Source organism: Panulirus ornatus, chromosome 41 (genome assembly GCF_036320965.1).
Source record: "Panulirus ornatus isolate Po-2019 chromosome 41, ASM3632096v1, whole genome shotgun sequence".
NCBI classification, from domain to species: domain Eukaryota; kingdom Metazoa; phylum Arthropoda; class Malacostraca; order Decapoda; family Palinuridae; genus Panulirus; species Panulirus ornatus.
Window position 1 is genome coordinate 11,413,968 of NC_092264.1, and position 19,419 is coordinate 11,433,386.

General features: G+C 38.2%; 1 protein-coding gene across 6 annotated transcripts in view; it reads left to right on the plus strand.

Annotated features, from left to right (window-relative positions):
* Positions 1 to 19,419, plus strand: part of LOC139761678 (uncharacterized) — a 293,203-nt gene that overhangs the window by 113,608 nt on the left and 160,176 nt on the right. For 2 of the 6 annotated variants that reach the window (XM_071686009.1, XM_071686004.1), the window contains exons 1-2: positions 4,177 to 4,232; positions 15,405 to 15,498. In XM_071686009.1, the coding sequence (XP_071542110.1) occupies positions 15,427 to 15,498 (72 nt within the window). In that variant the 5' untranslated portion in view covers positions 4,177 to 4,232; positions 15,405 to 15,426. The other 4 variants (XM_071686006.1, XM_071686007.1, XM_071686005.1 and 1 more) reach the window with 3 other exon arrangements.

Here is a 19,419-nt window from a genome sequence, read left to right on the forward strand (position 1 = left end):
CATCCGCTGACAGATCCACTCCCAGATATCTAAAACACTTCACTTCCTCCAGTTTTTCTCCATTCAAACTCACCTCCCAATTGACTTGACCCTCACCCCTACTGTACCTAATAACCTTGCTCTTATTCACATTTACTCTCAACTTTCTTCTTCCACACACTTTACCAAACTCAGTCACCAGCTTCTGCAGTTTCTCACATGAATCAGCCACCAGCGCTGTATCATCAGCGAACAACAACTGACTCACTTCCCAAGCTCTCTCATCCCCAACAGACTTCATACTTGCCCCTCTTTCCAGGACTCTTGCATTTACCTCCCTTACAACCCCATCCATAAACAAATTAAACAACCATGGAGACATCACACACCCCTGCCGCAAACCTACATTCACTGAGAACCAATCACTTTCCTCTCTTCCTACACGTACACATGCCTTACATATATATATATATATATATATATATATATATATATATATATATATATATTTTTGCTTTGTCGCTGTCTCCCGCGTTTGCGAGGTAGCGCAAGGAAACAGACGAAAGAAATGGCCCAACCCACCCCCATACACATGTATATACATACGTCCACACACGTAAATATACATACCTACACAGCTTTCCATGGTTTACCCCAGACGCTTCACATGCCCTGATTCAATCCGCTGACAGCACGTCAACCCCGGTATACCACATCGCTCCAATTCACTCTATTCCTTGCCCTCCTTTCACCCTCCTGCATGTTCAGGCCCCGATCACACAAAATCTTTTTCACTCCATCTTTCCACCTCCAATTTGGTCTCCCTCTTCTCCTCGTTCCCTCCACCTCCGACACATATATCCTCTTGGTCAATCTTTCCTCACTCATTCTCTCCATGTGCCCAAACCATTTCAAAACACCCTCTTCTGCTCTCTCAACCACGCTCTTTTTATTTCCACACATCTCTCTTACCCTTACGTTACTTACTCGATCAAACCACCTCACACCACACATTGTCCTCATACATCTCATTTCCAGCACATCCAACCTCCTGCGCACAACTCTATCCATAGCCCACGCCTCGCAACCATACAACATTGTTGGAACCACTATTCCTTCAAACATACCCATTTTTGCTTTCCGAGATAATGTTCTCGACTTCCACACATTCTTCAAGGCTCCCAGAATTTTCGCCCCCTCCCCAACCCTATGATCCACTTCCGCTTACATGGTTCCATCCGCTGCCAGATCCACTCCCAGATATCTAAAACACTTCACTTCCTCCAGTTTTTTCCATTCAAACTCACCTCCCAATTGACTTGACCCTCAACCCTACTGTACCTAATAACCTTGCTCTTATTCACATTTACTCTTAACTTTCTTCTTTCACACACTTTGCCAAACTCAGTCACCAGCTTCTGCAGTTTCTCACATGAATCAGCCACCAACGCTGTATCATCAGCGAACAACAACTGACTCACTTCCCAAGCTCTCTCATCCCCAACAGACTTCATACTTGCCCCTCTTTCCAAAACTCTTGCATTCACCTCTCTAACAACCCCATCCATAAACAAATTAAACAACCATGGAGACATCACACACCCCTGCCGCAAACCTACATTCACTGAGAACCAATCACTTTCCTCTCTTCCTACTCGTACACATGCCTTACATCCTCGATAAAAACTTTTCACTGCTTCTAACAACTTGCCTCCCACACCATATATTCTTAATACCTTCCACAGAGCATCTCTATCAACTCTAGCATATGCCTTCTCCAGATCCATAAATGCTACATACAAATCCATTTGCTTTTCTAAGTATTTCTCACATACATTCTTCAAAGCAAACACCTGATCCACACATCCTCTACCACTTCTGAAACCACACTGCTCTTCCCCAATCTGATGCTCTGTACATGCCTTCACCCTCTCAATCAATATCCTCCCATATAATTTACCAGGAATACTCAACAAACTTATACCTCTGTAATTTGAGCACTCACTCTTATCCCCTTTGCCTTTGTACAATGGCACTATGCACGCATTCCGCCAATCCTCAGGCACCTCACCATGAGTCATATACATTAAATAACCTTACCAACCAGTCAACAATACAGTCAACCCCTTTTTTAATAAATTCCACTGCAATACCATCCAAACGTGCTGCCTTGCCGGCTTTCATATATATATATATATATATATATATATATATATATATATATATATATATATATATATATATATATATATATATATATATATATATATATATATATGTATATATATATATATATATATATATATATATATATATATATATATATATATATGTGTGTGTGTGTGTGTGTGTGTGTGTATACACACACAAAGAAAAACAAATACCGTAAATATAAAGCTGAAGGCTACCTCCATGACGTCATCTTTTTGTCAACTCTGAACCTCTGCCAATTTCTCCACACGGATTTCTTCATTTCTCTTCCATTAGAATCAAAATACAAGTAGTTGCATATATATTATGATATTTTTCACTTTGAATGGATGAATTTGATTTAGTAATGTCTTCAGTGGGTTTAAAAAGCTTTATCCTAGTGCTATTTAGATTTTTAGACCTTGTTTAACTAGGTTTACTGTCGTTATCAAGGATTTTTTTTTTTTTTTTCTTTTTTTTTATACTCTTATCAAGGATATAAGGTGATATAAGTCGGGTTGTCTGATCACTCTTTACAAACCTCAAAATGGCACGAGCCATGTCCCATATTCACCAGGAGATGTGCAACTTCCGTGCGTTGCACATTACTGAAGCACAATCTATTCTGAACAGCAGTTACCAGAAAAGTGGTCATACGTTGTACATGAGGGTGGAATGGGAGGTCAGCTCGATGATAGGTTTGCCACCGATGAAGGTCGAGGATAGCTTGCTCATAATACGTTACGATCCGGAGAGAACATTCCACGCGATTTCCCTCTTCAGAGCTTTCGACAAATATCTTTATTACGATTCCAATGGAGAAAAATTGGATCCGTCGGTTTGCAAGTATTTCAGAAGAGTGGGAGTAAAAAGGCGAGAAGTATTGCAAGTTGGAGTACGGCTTCAGGGTTGTGAATATGGCACCTGTGCTTATCATTCAATTACGTTTCTGGACTTTGTTACAAATAACCCGACTATGAGCGCAGAGATACTGCGGAAACAGTTTATTGAGAGAATGGGAGGAATGCCTGACTACGTGGCGGTCAAACGCGTTGAGCAAATGGTGATGGAGATGGACGACTTTTCTGGCATATCCTTGGTGAGCTCGACGCCAAGTGACAGCATCTTTGAAGGGTCTAGATGAGCATCTCCAGTGTGCCAAGGCTATATATAAATTAGCCACCAAAATTAGGTTTCCAGAACATCAGCCACATATTTTCCTGAGAGAAACGGGTTATCTATTAAACCAAGTCATTTTGTTAACAGAGGCCGCTCATATATACTACAGTCTTGCACAGTATAATAAATATTACAAACACAAAAAAAAAAAAACCGCGTTATTATGTTATTTGATCTTGACCAAAATATGTCTGCAAATAAGGGAAAAGTGTTAAGGGTTATAGTGTGAAGAGGTTTGACATGAACTTGCAACTTATGGGCTGAATAAGTTATCAATATGTTTTACCGCTAATGTCTAACATGTGAGTATATTTATAGATAATGGATCATGATGGCCACCTAGGCTTCAACAAGTAATGATGATAGCCCGTATTTTCCTGCGAAAATGCCAGAATATAACACGTTATAAGTGAATAACGTAGAATTGATCAAGTTATGAGTAAATAGCTTTCTGTGAGGTAAGTTAGGCTTGAACAAATAATGAATGAATAGCGTAAGGAACATTTTCTTGTCATAAGAGCGTTTCCTGTGACAGGTAAATACTGCATCAGATTTTTACTTACATTGTAAGTCAAAATGTTAATTAATAAATGTGCGACATTGTAAGTCAAAATGTTAATTAATAAATGTGCGACATTGTAAGTCAAAATGTTAATTAATAAATGTGCGACATTGTAAGTCAAAATGTTAATTAATAAATGTGCGACATTGTAAGTCAAAATGTTAATTAATAAATGTGCGACATTGTAAGTCAAAATGTTAATTAATAAATGTGCGACATTGTAAGTCAAAATGTTAATTAATAAATGTGCGAACTGTGGCATCGTGTATTGCTCAGGTGCCAACTTGTAAATATTGGGTCATGTTTAGAACGAGCTGAAAAGGTTTGTTAAACAGGCCAGATATTACTAGTGAAGTGGTAGTTAATTGAAATAAAGATGAACTTTTTCCCATGGTTCAGATGCCATCGTAAATATTATATTGTATCGTACCCCATTCAGAGGCAATAAATATGCTACTTAGTGGTTATCTTGCCGATATATTGGAGTTGTGTAGCAGTAGATAATCGACTAATTTTTTCTTCCAGAGGAAGCTTGTAGGTGGGTTTCAACGTTAAGATGAGCAGTTTGAGCTTTATGTTAATTTACATTTATTTTTATAGTAGTTATGTTTTTGTATATACATCTTTGTGGCAGCTGGGTGAGGTCGCAGGTGAAGTTTGGTTTGGGTAACAACTGTTAATGCTATTTTGTGATATTATTCTTTAGGTCGCCACTGGAGTGTTGAAGTCAGTTTCTTCAGTCAACTGGGCGCAGCTGGCATGATTTTGCTTATGTACTATGTCGCTGGTAGAACTTCAACCTTTAATGGTTTAGATTGTAGACCAAAGACTATATAGTCTTAGCTGTATAGGGCAAAGCAGGAGAGAAAGACTTTCAGTGCTCACAACATCTTCAGTAAAGACTTAATTTGCCCTTCGTAATCTCCACCAAAATCCATGGTTGATGCTCTGAATAGATCAGTATCTAATTTACTGTTTATAATCAAGTCATACTATACTGGTATAATATTTTGCATATCATGATTGTTACCTGGGTACTGCATAGAATTGTGGATATTGATCGGGTGATAAAAAACTGGAGTCAAATCATCTGACTGATTATGAAATCTAAATGATCTTTTGTTGTGAAAAATAGATTGAGAAGTGAAAGGGAATTTTACATCTTTTCAATGATAAGTCAATAGTGGGGAGGGCTATGAAGATCAGGGAAAATGCTGGGTACAACTGGCACGATTGTGCTTGTGTCCTATGTCGCTGGAAGAACTTCAACCCCAGATTGTTTAGATATTAGACCAAAGACTATATAGTCTCAGCTGTATAGGGCAAAGCAGGAGAGAAAGACTTTCAGTGCTCACAACATCTTCAGTTAAGACTTTATTTGCCTTCGTACTCTCCACCAAAATCCATGGTTGATGCTCTGAATAGATGAGTATCTAATATACTGTTTATAATCAAGTCATACTATACTGGTATGATATTTTGCATATCATAATTAATACTTGGGTAATGTGTAGAATTGTGGGTATTGATTGGGTGATAATAAACTGCCGTCAAATCACCTGACTGATTATGAAATCTAAATGATCTTTTATTTTGGAGAACAGATTGAAAAGTGAAAGGAAATTTTACATCTTTTTAATGATGTCAATAGTGGGGAGGGCTAAGAAGATCAGGGAAAATGCTGGTTACAGTACTATCAAATTTTATTAGCCGATAGAGCTTATGAAAATCTCCTAACAACCGAAATTAACTTACTTTTTATATGAAAGATATTATTATGGTGTGTTTTACATCCTGTTTTGGGCTGTGTATGTGTTCATTTGTACACAAGTGGATTCATCTCTTGAACTTGGTCCTGTGAATGCGCTAACCTTGTGGCAAATTGGAACAGATGGCAATGTTGTGGCCATATTTCTATTAACTCAATGAAATAAAGGAAAGAGGAGATATTTTCATAGGTTCCTTTGTTTTTATGGTTTGTTTCAGTAACTTTTATATTAACTAAACCCTAAGAACTTATCTTTTCCTTCTTCATCATTGTAAACTATCTTTCTAGTATCCACAATGCATCGTGCAATTACGCATATTCTGTTAGATTCCACATTTGGAAAAGTGGCAGTGGATCACGTAAGGATATGCTTTATTCTGCTAACACCATGTGTATATATGTATATGTCTATGTGTGTATATGTATATGTATATGTATACATTGAGATGGATAGGTATGTATATTTGCGTGTGGACATGTATGTATATACATGTGTATGTGGATGGGTTGGGCCATTCTTTTGTCTGTTTCCTTGCGCTACCTCGATAACGCGGGAGACAGCGACAAAGCAAAATAAATATAAATATGAATAAATATAAATAACCATCAGCACCTTTTGTATAGCCATTTCATCAGACCGTATCACAGAACCATCTACTCTGTTTTAAGCCTGTGCCACACTTGTAGGTTGAAATTAAATGATGATTTAACTCTCAGAGTACTAATATTCTTTCAGATGTCTAAGTCTCTAACTGTCATGCAGAAATTATTTATAATCTTTCTAAACGCACATCATTTATAGCAATACTGTACTCACCCTGTTATTGACTTGTAAAAAGATTTTTTTTATATGAATCATATCCTTTGAATCCATGCTACCTCTCACTAGGTAGTTTTCCAGTATGTTAAATCATTTATTTGTTCTAATTCTATTTTTCAGCTCTTTCTGTATTACTTTTATCCGAGATACTGGCCATTAATTCATTGCATTTTCCTAATCTTTCATGTAAGAAAATACAGTGCTCGTTCTAACTCCCTCAGTACTAATCTTTCTTCCAAAAACTTGTGTTCATACACTTTTATTAAGTGCATATGGAGTTACTTCATGGGATCAGTATGTCTTATATAAACCAAGATTTATAACTTTTCAGGATCTGTTCCCCGTTGTAGATTGTTGGTGATGAAAAGAATAACATGTTGGGTACACTTTAGAATTCCTGATTCAAGTCCATGCTCGTTTTCTGATTTTCTATTAGAACACTAGCCTCTGAATCTTTCAGTATGGTTATTAACTTGATAAGGGATAATATGTTTCTGAAAAATATGTGGAATATGTTTTGATAACTCTTGCCCTTTTCTTTTTCATCTTAATCAATCTATATTCTTTTATGTTATTTTAGCTCATTTCTTCCTTTTTTATATTTTCCATTGTGTTTCTTAGCAGTGTTGTCTTCCCCATCTTCTTCAAAGTATACATTGTGTCCTTTACCCTTTTGGCATTATGAAGCCATACACTTTCCTTTCTGTCTCCATTTTCAATTACTGGTACACAGCCCACTCTCCTATATATCACATGTCGGAGAATATCCGTGTACCATTTGATGATTTTGACATTCTTCCCAGTTAATGTTAACAAAACATATAACTCCCTCAGCTTGCACCAGCCGTCCTCCACTTTGCAGTTTTTTACATGAGAAAGACAGACAACAGGAGGCCTGATTGGCCCACAACTTGTTTTTTGGGAAAAATATGATATAACCTGACAAAAAAATATAATTCTGCTGAGTACTTTTTTAAGCTAACTCCGACTCCCTGCTGCTGCACATTAGGCTTCTAATGTCCCTGGTACCACTGTTCTTTATATGTTTGTTTCTGGCGTTTTTCTCAAAGTATACCTGAATTTATGAAATATTTGTCTGAATGACTTTTAAAGGTAATTATAGTTTCAGCATTCACTACATCTTACAGTAACTTATTTGAGTGCTCAACACACCTATAGGAAAAAAAGCTTTTTTCCCCATCGGTACATCTTTTAACACTGAGTCTAATTTCATTTGTTTTAGCAACCATATTTTCCTGTTTCAAAAAGATGCTTGTGGTTTACTTTATTGGACTATTTCAAAATTCTGAAGAGATCCACTCATTTTAGCCTCTTTTCATATGCTAGATTTCTAAAGGATGGGATCAGTTTTGTTGTTTTTTTTTTGTACTTGCCTTGATGATTTTTCCTCATCTTTTTTATAGTTTGGGGACGAAAACTGGACTGAATATTCAAGGTGTGGTCCTGTAAGAGAATTATACAGTGTGACAATTGTTTCTGGTGTCTTATAATCTATGTTACCTTATAAGCTATTTTACCTTACATTTAGTTACCTTTTTTACTTGCTGCTTGAGATTGTTTAGTGTATTTCAGGTTGTTGCTTATGACAACTCAAGGTCCTTTTCTTCATTCACTTTATCTAGAGAGTTTCTGAACAGTTTGTAGTCGTAATGTATGTTCTTGTCTCCAAAGTGCATAACTTTACACTTGTCTACATTAGACTTTATTTCCCATCTGCCTGACCACTCTGCTAGTAAGTTAAGATCTTTTTGAATCTTTTGCAGTCCCACCTGTTTACAGCTCTACCTCCTAATATAGTATCACCAGTAAATTTGAAGATCTTAGATATGAGAGTGAGCTCTAGGTCATTAATGTAAATTATGAAAAAAATGGGGTCTAGGACTGACCCATGGCACACCACTCATTACGTCAAGCCAATCTGAGGCTTTGGTGTTTAATACTGAATGCTGCTCAGTCTCAGATCCATGTGCAGAGTTCTTCAGTGATTGCATGTGCTTTGAGTTTATGTAAAAGTCTATTGTGAGGTTCTTTATTGAAAGCCTTTTTGGAAATCAGAATATACGAAATCAGATGGCAATTATTCATCCCAATTCTGGTAAATAACACCAAAAAATTCCAGCAAATTCATCAGGCAGGATCTTCTATAGCAGAAACCCTGTTGGTTGTCCGATAGAATTTTGTGTTCTAGAAATGTAGATATTCTATTGTATTAATTTACCATCAATTCACCTAACTGACATATTGTTAATTGGATGCTAGTTCAAGGCACACTTTTTGTCTCCTTTTGTATATATAGGATGTCAATGGATTGAACCAGGGCATGTGAAGCGTCTTGGGTAAACTATGAAAGTTTTGTGGGGCCTGGATGTGGAAAGGGAACTGTGGTTTTGGTGCATTATACATGTCAGCTAGAGACTGAGTGTGACCGAATGTGGCCTTTGTTATCTTTTCCTAGTGCTACCTCGCTTGCATGCGGGGGGAGGGGGTTGTCATTTCAGGTGTGGTGCGGTGGCGACAGGAATGAATAAAGGCAGCAAGTTTGAATTGTGTACATGTGTATATATGTATATGATTGTGTATGTACATATATGTATACATTGAAATGTATAGGTATGTATATATGCGTGTGTGGATGTGTATGTATATACATGTGTATGTGGGTGGGTTGGGCCATTCTTTCATCTGTTTCCTTGCGCTGCCTCGCTAATGCGGGAGACAGCAACAAAGTTTAAAAAAATGATAATATAGCATTTACTAGTTTCTAGTCATTTAGCATCTGACCATCCAATAGAGATTCGTTGAATGTTTTTATTATGAGGTATATCAGCTGTCTCAAGACCTTTAAAAATCTTGGAGCTACGTCATCTGGGCCATTGGATTTATAGGATTTGATTGGTCCAGGTATTTAAGTATTTCAGAGCTCTTTATTTCTCTAACTTCTTACTCTTTTTCATCAGATCCTTGAATCATTTTCATTGGTTGTGGTATTTAAGATACTTCTTTGTGAATATTGAGTTAAAAGAATGATTTAGTAGGGTAGCTATTTCTGTGTCATTAGTAGTTAGTGTGACATGTTCATTTCATTATGGTCTAATTACTTCCTTTTCCTGTCTTCCTATGTCTTAGATATTTTAAGAATTCCTTAGGATTATTCTTAACTGTGAAGGAAATTTTTTTTGTTGCAATTACTCTTGCTTATGACCTTACACTCTCTTTGGATTTTGATTAATTCCTTGTGATTTTCATTGGTTTCCATTGATTTGGATTTCTTATACATTTTCAGATTATGTTTAATCTCAGATTTCTCCCGCACCAACCTACCCCACTCCCTCACCCTTCCACACTCTCCTACTTTCTTCGTTATTTAGGCCATGATTTGCTCTGGAGTAGTTTATCTCTATTGAAAAAAAAAGACCTCATATTCCCATCCAGTACTCTACCAAGGTGGGCTTTCCCCTATTCCATATAAGTGAAGACCATCCCAAATGTACAGATCTATCATGACTAGAATGGTCCCACAGGTCTATACTAAACATGCTATCCTCCTTCCTACAGAGAGCTTCGATTCTTCTGTTTGTCCCCAGCATTCTACTGAGGGTACAGGAATCGACATTGTGCCTTGGCAGCAATCCTGATATCATAAGCTTCCTGGCACTTTCCTTAAATTTGTTCATAAGTTCCCTTTACCTTGCTACTATTTATTCAAATCTCTCGTTAACTGCATCGTTTGTCCCCATCTGAATGATAAAAATCACATCCTTGGGATTGTTTGAGACCATGTTGTCAATCTCATCATTGTCCCCACCTGAACAACAAAAGTCACATCCTTGAGATTGTTTGACACCATGTTGTCAATCTTATTTAGGAATTGTTTTATCTTAGCACCTGCATAACACAAGTTCTTCCTGTTTCTACCCTTTGCACAGAACTTCTGGTCCTGATATCTGACTATATAGTCCCTGACCAACCTGTACTTCAATAGATATAGTAAAGTATAGTAAAATACAAGCAACCATGAAATCACTAGTGGTGAAAGGTGTACAAACTTTTACAGCTTAAGCTTATCACTTGGTTCCGTTCCCTGAGGTTACCCAGTTCCTAACATCTAAACCTCTTTATTGGCTTTTGAAATGAGCAATAAGATTTATGGTACAATGTTTTATGGTAGTATATATGATTTAAATGAATTTAGGCTTGATTTAGAAATCATTTTCTGAATAGTGCACATAATCATACTCACAGATACTCATAGGTCCTCTTTTGAATATAGGCCTCTTTTGGATTCCTCTTTTGTCAGCCCATCTAAACTTTAACTTTTTAGGTCATGTCTGGTTGTGTATATTTTCTCACTGTTGTTATATTTCCGTGCTTGGCTTTCTCAGAAACGATCTAGTCTTGCTTCAGAGGACTGTATTGATGGTGCTGCTATTACTTTCCGTGGTATGCTGTTCTATGTTTCTGCTTTTCTTTGTGTGAACAGATACTTCCTGATATCTAATCTTGATATTGATTTGTAGAGTTTAAGCTGGTGCCTCAGGGTGACAGTCAGCATGGGGGTGTATATAACTGGACACATTTTCATCATATTTTCCAGTTAGTATCTTGTACTTCTCAATCATATCACCTCTAGATTGTCTGTATGCCAGTGTTGGAAGGCTTAATTTTTGATTTCTTGAGTCATTCCTCATGTGAAAGTGTTGATAGCCCAGGTACTTGTTTAGTCACTCTCTGGACATTTTCTGTAGGTTCAGTGTTTTTCTTTATTTGTGGACACCATATCTGGTTGGCATACTCAAGATAAGATCTCACCAGTGCTGTGTATAGTAGTTTAAAAGTCTTACAATCCATGTATTCCATTGTTCTTCATGATACATCCATAATTGAGTTTGCCTTGTTGATCTTATATGAAGTGGTGCTCAATGACAGTTTAATGTGGATAGTTATTCTCAATATCCTTCTCTGTTTCAGACATGTACAGATTGCCTCAATTGACCCTCATATTCATTTTTTTCTCTTATCAATGTTGATATACACATTGATATATTCTCCACATTGGACAAGTTTCTTTGACTGCCTCTTTACTGCTTGACTTTTGTACTATATTTTGAAGGTAATCTTTACAGGCTGTCCCTTCTTATTGTGGCCAAATTTCCCTATCCATTTTATTTATTTGATATGAGATATGACCTATCCCATGTTTGTGGCCTCTGATTTGTTATTTTTCTTATCCTGATTCTTTCCTCTGTTACTCTATTATCAAGAGCAGCAAAGGAGGGAAGAATAATAAGGGGACTTCATGAGTGTGTAATTACTTATTTGTAATTACATATTTGTACAGTATGGCAAGAGGAGAATGCTCTTAGGGCCCTGACTTGAACTTTCGATGATATCAAGTAGACTTTTAAACCTTTCTAAACTGATGGCAGTTTCCTTCTCTGTTGGTAGTTTATTCTGACCCTTTAGCACCCAAACACTTCTAACTAACTTCCTGCCAGGAATTTTACATGGTCTCTGGTTACTCTGGTGCTGCATTTCTTGAAGAAGTGTTCATTGTCAGTGTTGGTAAAGCTAATTTGGAAACCAGAAGTCTGTTATCAGGTCTCCCCTTGTTTCTCCTCTCATGCATGGTGGACCACTATGTAACCCTCAGCCTCGTGTTGAGGTTCAGTCTTCTTGATTTAGGTACTGTACCATCATAGTTGCTCTTCTCATATTTTCTGTGCCTGAAATTTGTATTTCTTTGGGTTTAGTAACCAAACCTGCAAGGCATCATCCTGTTTTGATGTGATATACGCAGTGAATAGTTTACCAAACATGTAACTTATCCAAATGCCTGAATGTAGTCTTTATTTGTCAGGAAACAGTTTTCTTCTTTCTCAGTTCTCATGATGTTTAGCTTTGGCAACAGATAAGGCAAAATGTGTACCCCTTGGTCTCTTGCACACACAGATTCCTGTAATATTTTCCTGATAGATAATAAAGTCACACCGAGGCCTTCTTTTTTTCTGTTCCATCCTCATTATCTTATACTTGTATTGATCATCATCATCCATTTATCTAACCAACTTTCAGATCTTTACTTTTCTTGTGACCTTGACATTGCTCACCAACATGATTAGGTGCTGTTCCAGTCCAACAGGAAATTAATTTACTCACACAAAGAATAGAAGCAGGCCCAAAACCAACCTTGTGAAATGTCACTTGTGAACTCAGCCCACTTTGAGGTTGCCCCTCTTATCTGTGTCTTTTGTTCCCATCCACTAAGATTGTCTTCTGTCCAGTCATGTAGTCTTCCGGCTATTCCTACCAGTATCTGTGGATTCTTTGTCGACTTCTGATGGGCTTAGTGTCAGTGGCTTTTTGGTAGTTGAAGAACACACAATCTAACCATCCCTCTCATTTTAATTGAACATGAAGCTCACTCTGGATAGAAATCTTGAAGATTGATTGTGCATGACCTTTGCCTGAAACTGTGAAGCTTCCCAGTTAGGAAGTTTCTTCTTTACAAGTGGTCATTCATTTGCATTCTGAGATTTCTTTTCTGGAGTTTTGCAAATCATGATTGTTAGAAAGACTGGCTTATAGTTCTCAAGATTTCCCAGTACCCATTCTTAAATAACAGGCATAACATTTTCCCTCTTCCACATCTTTAGAATTACCCCTTCCTGTTGTGACTCTTACAGTAATATTTTGAGTGGTCGTGCAAGTGCCTCTGCTCATTCATTCAACACATATGTTGAGACTTCATCAGGAACATGAGCCTTATATTGATCAGATTGTTTTGATAGCCTGCATATATCATTTCTATCACTTCCATGACTTCATCCTTCACCCATTTTATTGATACAGGTATGTTATTATCCTTCATGAGGAAAACACTTTTAGACTTACGTTACAACTTCTTGCATATATCCTCATCATCTTCATGAATTTTCCACTTTGAGTCCCTTAGCCTGCTTTGATTATCTGTTGTTTAACAGATAGCCTTTTCATTTCATACTTTTCTTTTTTTTGTCCCTCAGTGCTCTTTTAAAAATCTCTTCCCCCCTTACCTTCCAGTACTCATTCCCTGGTCTTTTGTACATTTCATATGCTGGCTGGCTGTAGGGTTTTGATCTCCCTCATTTTGCTGTCCTTAGTTCATGTACTTTATAACATATCCTGATTAACCAGGTCTTTCTCCATTTTGATACCTCTTCTCTTTTAGCCACCATGGGTACCCATGTTCCGACTTCATTGTATGTTTCATAGAATCTTCTATAGTACTGGTGTATACTCTTATAGAACTCCCTGTCCCAGTCAGTATCCTCAAAGAACTTGATTAGTTCCATGGAAGTTGTGCTCTCTTTGGTTTCTGTGCCCCCATTGATTCCCTTGTTGTGTCCTACACTCCATAGCCAAAAAAGAAAGAAAAAAAAAAGAGCTACATGATTACTCTTTCGGTTTGGAGATTCATACTTCATAGGTTATATTTCCATGCTACAGTGTGTAATAGCTATGCTCAAGTAAAGGTACGATATCATCCCGCTCAGTTCTCTTATCCTCTGTGATGTGTTGATAAAGATAGTTCTTCTGTATACTTTTGGAGGATTTGTATCTTCAAGCTCTATGATGTGTTGATGCAGATAGTTTTTGATACTTTTGGGAGATTAGTGTCTCGAAATCCCTCGTTATCTGTACCTTACCTTCTCTGAGGAGGGTGTCTCATTACTTTCTGTGCCAGGGGTACTCAGTTACTTTAGGAGTAGGGCCGGATTATGAAACTCAGATTGATGGAAGGGTAATACATTTATTTCATCTCCATTTTTTCTCTAAACATTTCATTCAACTAATCATTAACAATTGATCACCTGTTTCACTCAGCCAATTAATACAGTTGGTCATGATAAAAATCTATTTATGTAAAGTTTCATAAGTACTTAAATAAGTAAATAAATTATTTCATTAATTTATTCTAATTTTTCTGAGTCTGTCAAAGGGCCAGTGAAAAACCACTCAAGGGCTGAATTTGGCCTGTGGGCTGCCAATTGAATAGCCCTGTTCTATACTATCTTTATTGTTCCTTCATTGTTTGATATACACCTGCTTTGGGTTCTTGCAATTCTTTGGAGGATTTTAAAATAACAGTACTGTAATACACCTCCTGCCTGCAGCAATTTACTAATTTTGTATTGTCTGAAGGCATCATCTGCTTATGTTTCCTAAAATTTGTTAAGATCTCTTATCGAGAGGACTAACCCTCCCTCCTTTATTGTCTCTCCTTGCCATTGTAAGTCATCTTGAACAGATCAAGTTAGACTTTAGTTTATATGTGCATTTGATTACCATTTGTGTGTTATAGGGAGAGAGTTTTACGCTGGTGTGTGTGTGTGTGTGTGTGTCTGTGATTTTGTCTTTGATAGCTTTGGGATGGGGAAGACTAAAGTCAGGGAGAGAGTGGGGGATTTATTAAACTAAACTCCTTTGTATTCATTTATAAGACCAGTACAGATATTATCAGGTATTAGTCTGATGGAATATGTGGTATCTTACAAATGACACACTTGGACATCCTTTTATAGAGTCTCAGAGCATCACATATCTGGGATCCTCTGGCAAAACTAGAGCTTTCAAATGCCGCACTTCTGGGACTTTCAGACATCACATTAGTTCTTTTACTGTACTTCACACCTAAAGTAGCTTTTGAACATCCTTATATCCAACTTGATTTTGATTTCATGTAATCAGATTTTTTTTTTTTTTTTGAACTAAGCTTGTACTTTCCAGCCTAGGACTTTCAATATCATCACAATTGTTACTTGAAGCATTCCCTGAATGCAACTTTTAGACATCATCACATCTGGGATTGGTAAAATATCACAGAACTGTATCATATATACTTCCAGATATCTGAGTTGGTGATTAAAGATGCTGGATAGATGTCTGTACCATCAGTTAGATTCGCTTCTTCCCCCACTAGCGACTGAAGACAGTAGTCAGGTATTTATTTATCTAATGTTTTGTTTTTTAATGATTGCAAGTAGGTTTATTGTTTGTTTAGTTATATTTTGAAAGGGAATGGTGAGTAAGAGCACATGGCTTAAGAAAAGATGTATACATTGATTTATTATAGTATTGTTATACATAATCGGTTTCCCACGTCGACGAAGTAGCGCCAGGAAACAGACAAAGAATGGCCCATCACTCATAAACACATATATACATAAATGCACATATACATATCAACATATACATACACTTACACAGACATATACATATATACACATGTACATATTCATACTTGCTTGCCTTCATCCACTCCTGTCACCACCCTGCCCCACAGGAAACAGCATCGCTGCCCCCTGCTTCAGCAAGGTAGCACCAGGAAAACAGACAAAAAGGACCACATTTGTTCACTCTCAGTCAGTCTCTAGCTGTCAAGTGTAAGGCACCGAAACCACAGTTTCCCAGCAACATCCAGGCCCAACAGACCTTTCCATGATTTACCCCAGCCACTTCACATACCCTGGATCAGTCCATTGACAGCACGCCGACCCCAGTATACCACATCGTTCCTATTCATTCTATTCCTTGAACACCTTTCACCCTCCTGTATGTTCAGGCCCCAATTGCTCAAAATCTTTTTCACCCCATCCTTCCACCTCCAATTTGGTCTCCTGCTTCTCCTTCCCTCCACCTCTGACACATATATCCTCTTTGTTAATCTTTCCTGACTCATCTCTTAACCCTTTCATTACTTATTCGATCAAACCACCTCACACCACATATTGTCCTCAAACATTTCATTTCCAACACACCCACCCTCCTCTGCACAACCCTATCTATACCCCATGCCTCGCAACCATAGTACATTTTTGGAACCACTATTCCTTCGAACATTGCAAGTAGGTTTTTTGTTTGTTTAGTTATGTTTTGAAAGGGAATGAACATGGCTTAAGAAAAGGTTTATACGTTAATTTATTATATTATTGTTATACATAATCTCAGTCTCTAGCTGTCATGTGTAATACACTGAAGCCACAGCTTCCTAGCCACATCCAGGCCTAACAGACCTTTCCATGGCTTACCCCAGCCACTTCACATAACCTGGATCAGTCCATTGACAGCACATCGACTCCAGTATACCACATCGTTCCTATTCATTCTATTCCTTGAACGCCTTTCACCCTTCTGTATGTTCAGGCCCCGACCACTCAAAATCTTTTTCACCCCATCCTTCCACCTCCAATTTGGTCTCCTGCTTCTCCTTCTTCCCTCCACCTCTGACACATATATCTTCTTTGTCAATCTTGCTTGACTCGTTTTCTCCATGTGTCCAAAACCATTTCAAAACACCCTCTTCTGCTCTCTCAACCACACATCTCTTTACACATTCATTACTTATTCGATCAAACCACCTCACACCACATATTGTCCTCAAACATTTCATTTCCAACACATCCACCCTCCTCTGCACAACCCTATCTATACCCCATGCCTCACAACCATATTACGTTGTTGGAACCACTATTCCTTCAAACATACCCATTTTTGCTCTCTGAGATATCGTTCTCACCTGCCACACATTCTTCAACACTCCAAGAACCTTCGCCCCCTCCCCCACCCTGTGTCTCACTTTTGCTTCCATGGTTTCATCCACTGCTAAGTCCACTCCAAGATATCTAAAACACTTCACTTCCTCCAGTTTTCCTCCATTCAAACTTGCCCCCCAAGTAACTTGTCCCTCAATCCTACTGAACCTAATAACTTTGCTCTTATTCACATTTACTCTCAACTTTCTTCTTGCACACACTTTACCAAACTCAGTCACCAACTTCTGCAGTTTCTCACCCGAATCAGCCACCAGCGCTGTATCATCAGCAAACAAAAACTGACTCACTTCCCAAGCCCTCTCATCCAGAACAGACTGCACACTTGCTCCTCTCTCCAAAACTCTTGCATTCACCTCCCTAACCACCCCACCCATAAACAAATTGAACAACCATGGAGACATCACACACCCCTGCCGCATACTGACATTCACTGGGAACCAATCACTTTCCTCTCTTCCTACTCGTGCTTATGTCTTACATCCTTGGAAAAAGCTTTTCACTGCTTCTAGCAGCTCACCTCTCACACCATATACTCTTAAAGCCTTCCACAAAGCATCTCTATCCACCCTATCATATGCCTTCTCCAGATCCATAAATGCTACATACAATTACATCTGTTTTTCTAAGTATTTCTTACATACATTCTTCAAAGCAAACACCTGATCCACACATCCTCTACCTCTTCTGAAACCACACTGCTCGTCCCCAATCTGATGCTCTGTACATGCCTTTACCCTTCCATACAATTTCCTAGGAATACTCAACAAAGTTATACCTCTGTAATTTGAACACTCACCTTTATCCCCTTTGCCTTTGCACAATGGCACAATGCATCCATTCCACCAATCCTTAGGCACATATACAAACATATATGTATACACATCAGCATACATATATATATATACACGTACACAGACACACACATATATACACATGTAATACATATCCAAACTTGCTTGCCTTCATCCATTCCTGGCGTTACCCCACCCCACAGGAATCAGCATTGCTACCCCCTGCTTCAGCAAGGTAGTGCCAGGAAAACTGACAAAAAGGCCACATTTGTAATGCACTGAAACTACAGCTCCCTATCCACATCCAGGCCCCACAAACCTTCCCATGGTTTACCCTAGATATTTCGCATGCCCTGGTTCAGTCTGTTGACATCATGTTGACCCCAGTATGCCACATCATTCCAATTCACTCTATTCCTTGCATGCCTCTCACCCTCCTGTATGTTCAGGCCCCTATTGCTCAAAATCTTTTTCACTGTAGCCTTCCACCTCCAATTTGGTCTCCCGCTTCTCCATGTTCCCTCTACTTCTGACACATATATCCTCTTTGCCAATCTATCCTCACTCATTCTCTCCATGGGACCAAACCATTTCAACATACCCTCTTCTACTCTCTCAACCACACTCTTTATTTCCATGCATCTCTCCCTTAGTCTTTCATTACTTATGTGATCAAACAACCTCACACCACATATTGTCCTCAAACATTTCATTTTCAACACATCCACTCTCCTATGTACAAACCTATGTACAGCCCATGTCTCACAACCATATAACATTGTTGGAACTACTACTCCTTCAAAGATACCCATTTTTGCACTTAGAGATAACGCTCTTTCCTTCCACACATTCTTTATCACTCCCAGAACCTTCACCCCCATCCCCTGTTCCACTTCCATGGTTCCATCCGCTGCTAAGTCCACTCCCAGATATCTAAAACACTTCACTTTCTGATTTTTTTCTATTCAAACTTAATCAAAATTAACTTGTCCCTGAACTCTACTGAATCTAATAACTTTGCTCTTATTCGCATCTCTACTCTCAACTTTCTCCTCTCACACACTCTTCCAAACTCAGTCACCAAATTCTGCAGTTTCTCACTCAAGTCAGCCAACATTGCTTATCATCAGCAAACGACAACTGACTCACTTCCCAGGCCCTCTCATCCCCAACAGATTTCATACTCTCCCCTCTCTCCAAAACTTTTGCATTTACCTTCCTAACCACCCCATCCATAAACAAATTAAACAACCATGGAGACATTGCACACCTCTGCTGCAGACTGACCTTCACTGGGAGCCAGTCACTTTCCTCTCTTCTTACAAGCAAACATGCCTTACATACTTGGTAAAAAAAACTTTTACCGCTTCTAGTGGCTTACCTCCCACCCCATGCACTCTTAAGACCTTCCACAAAGCATCCTTATCAACCCTATCATATGCCTTCTCCAGATCCATAAATGCTACATATAAATCCATTTGTTTTTCTAAGTATTTCTCACACACATTCTTCAAAGC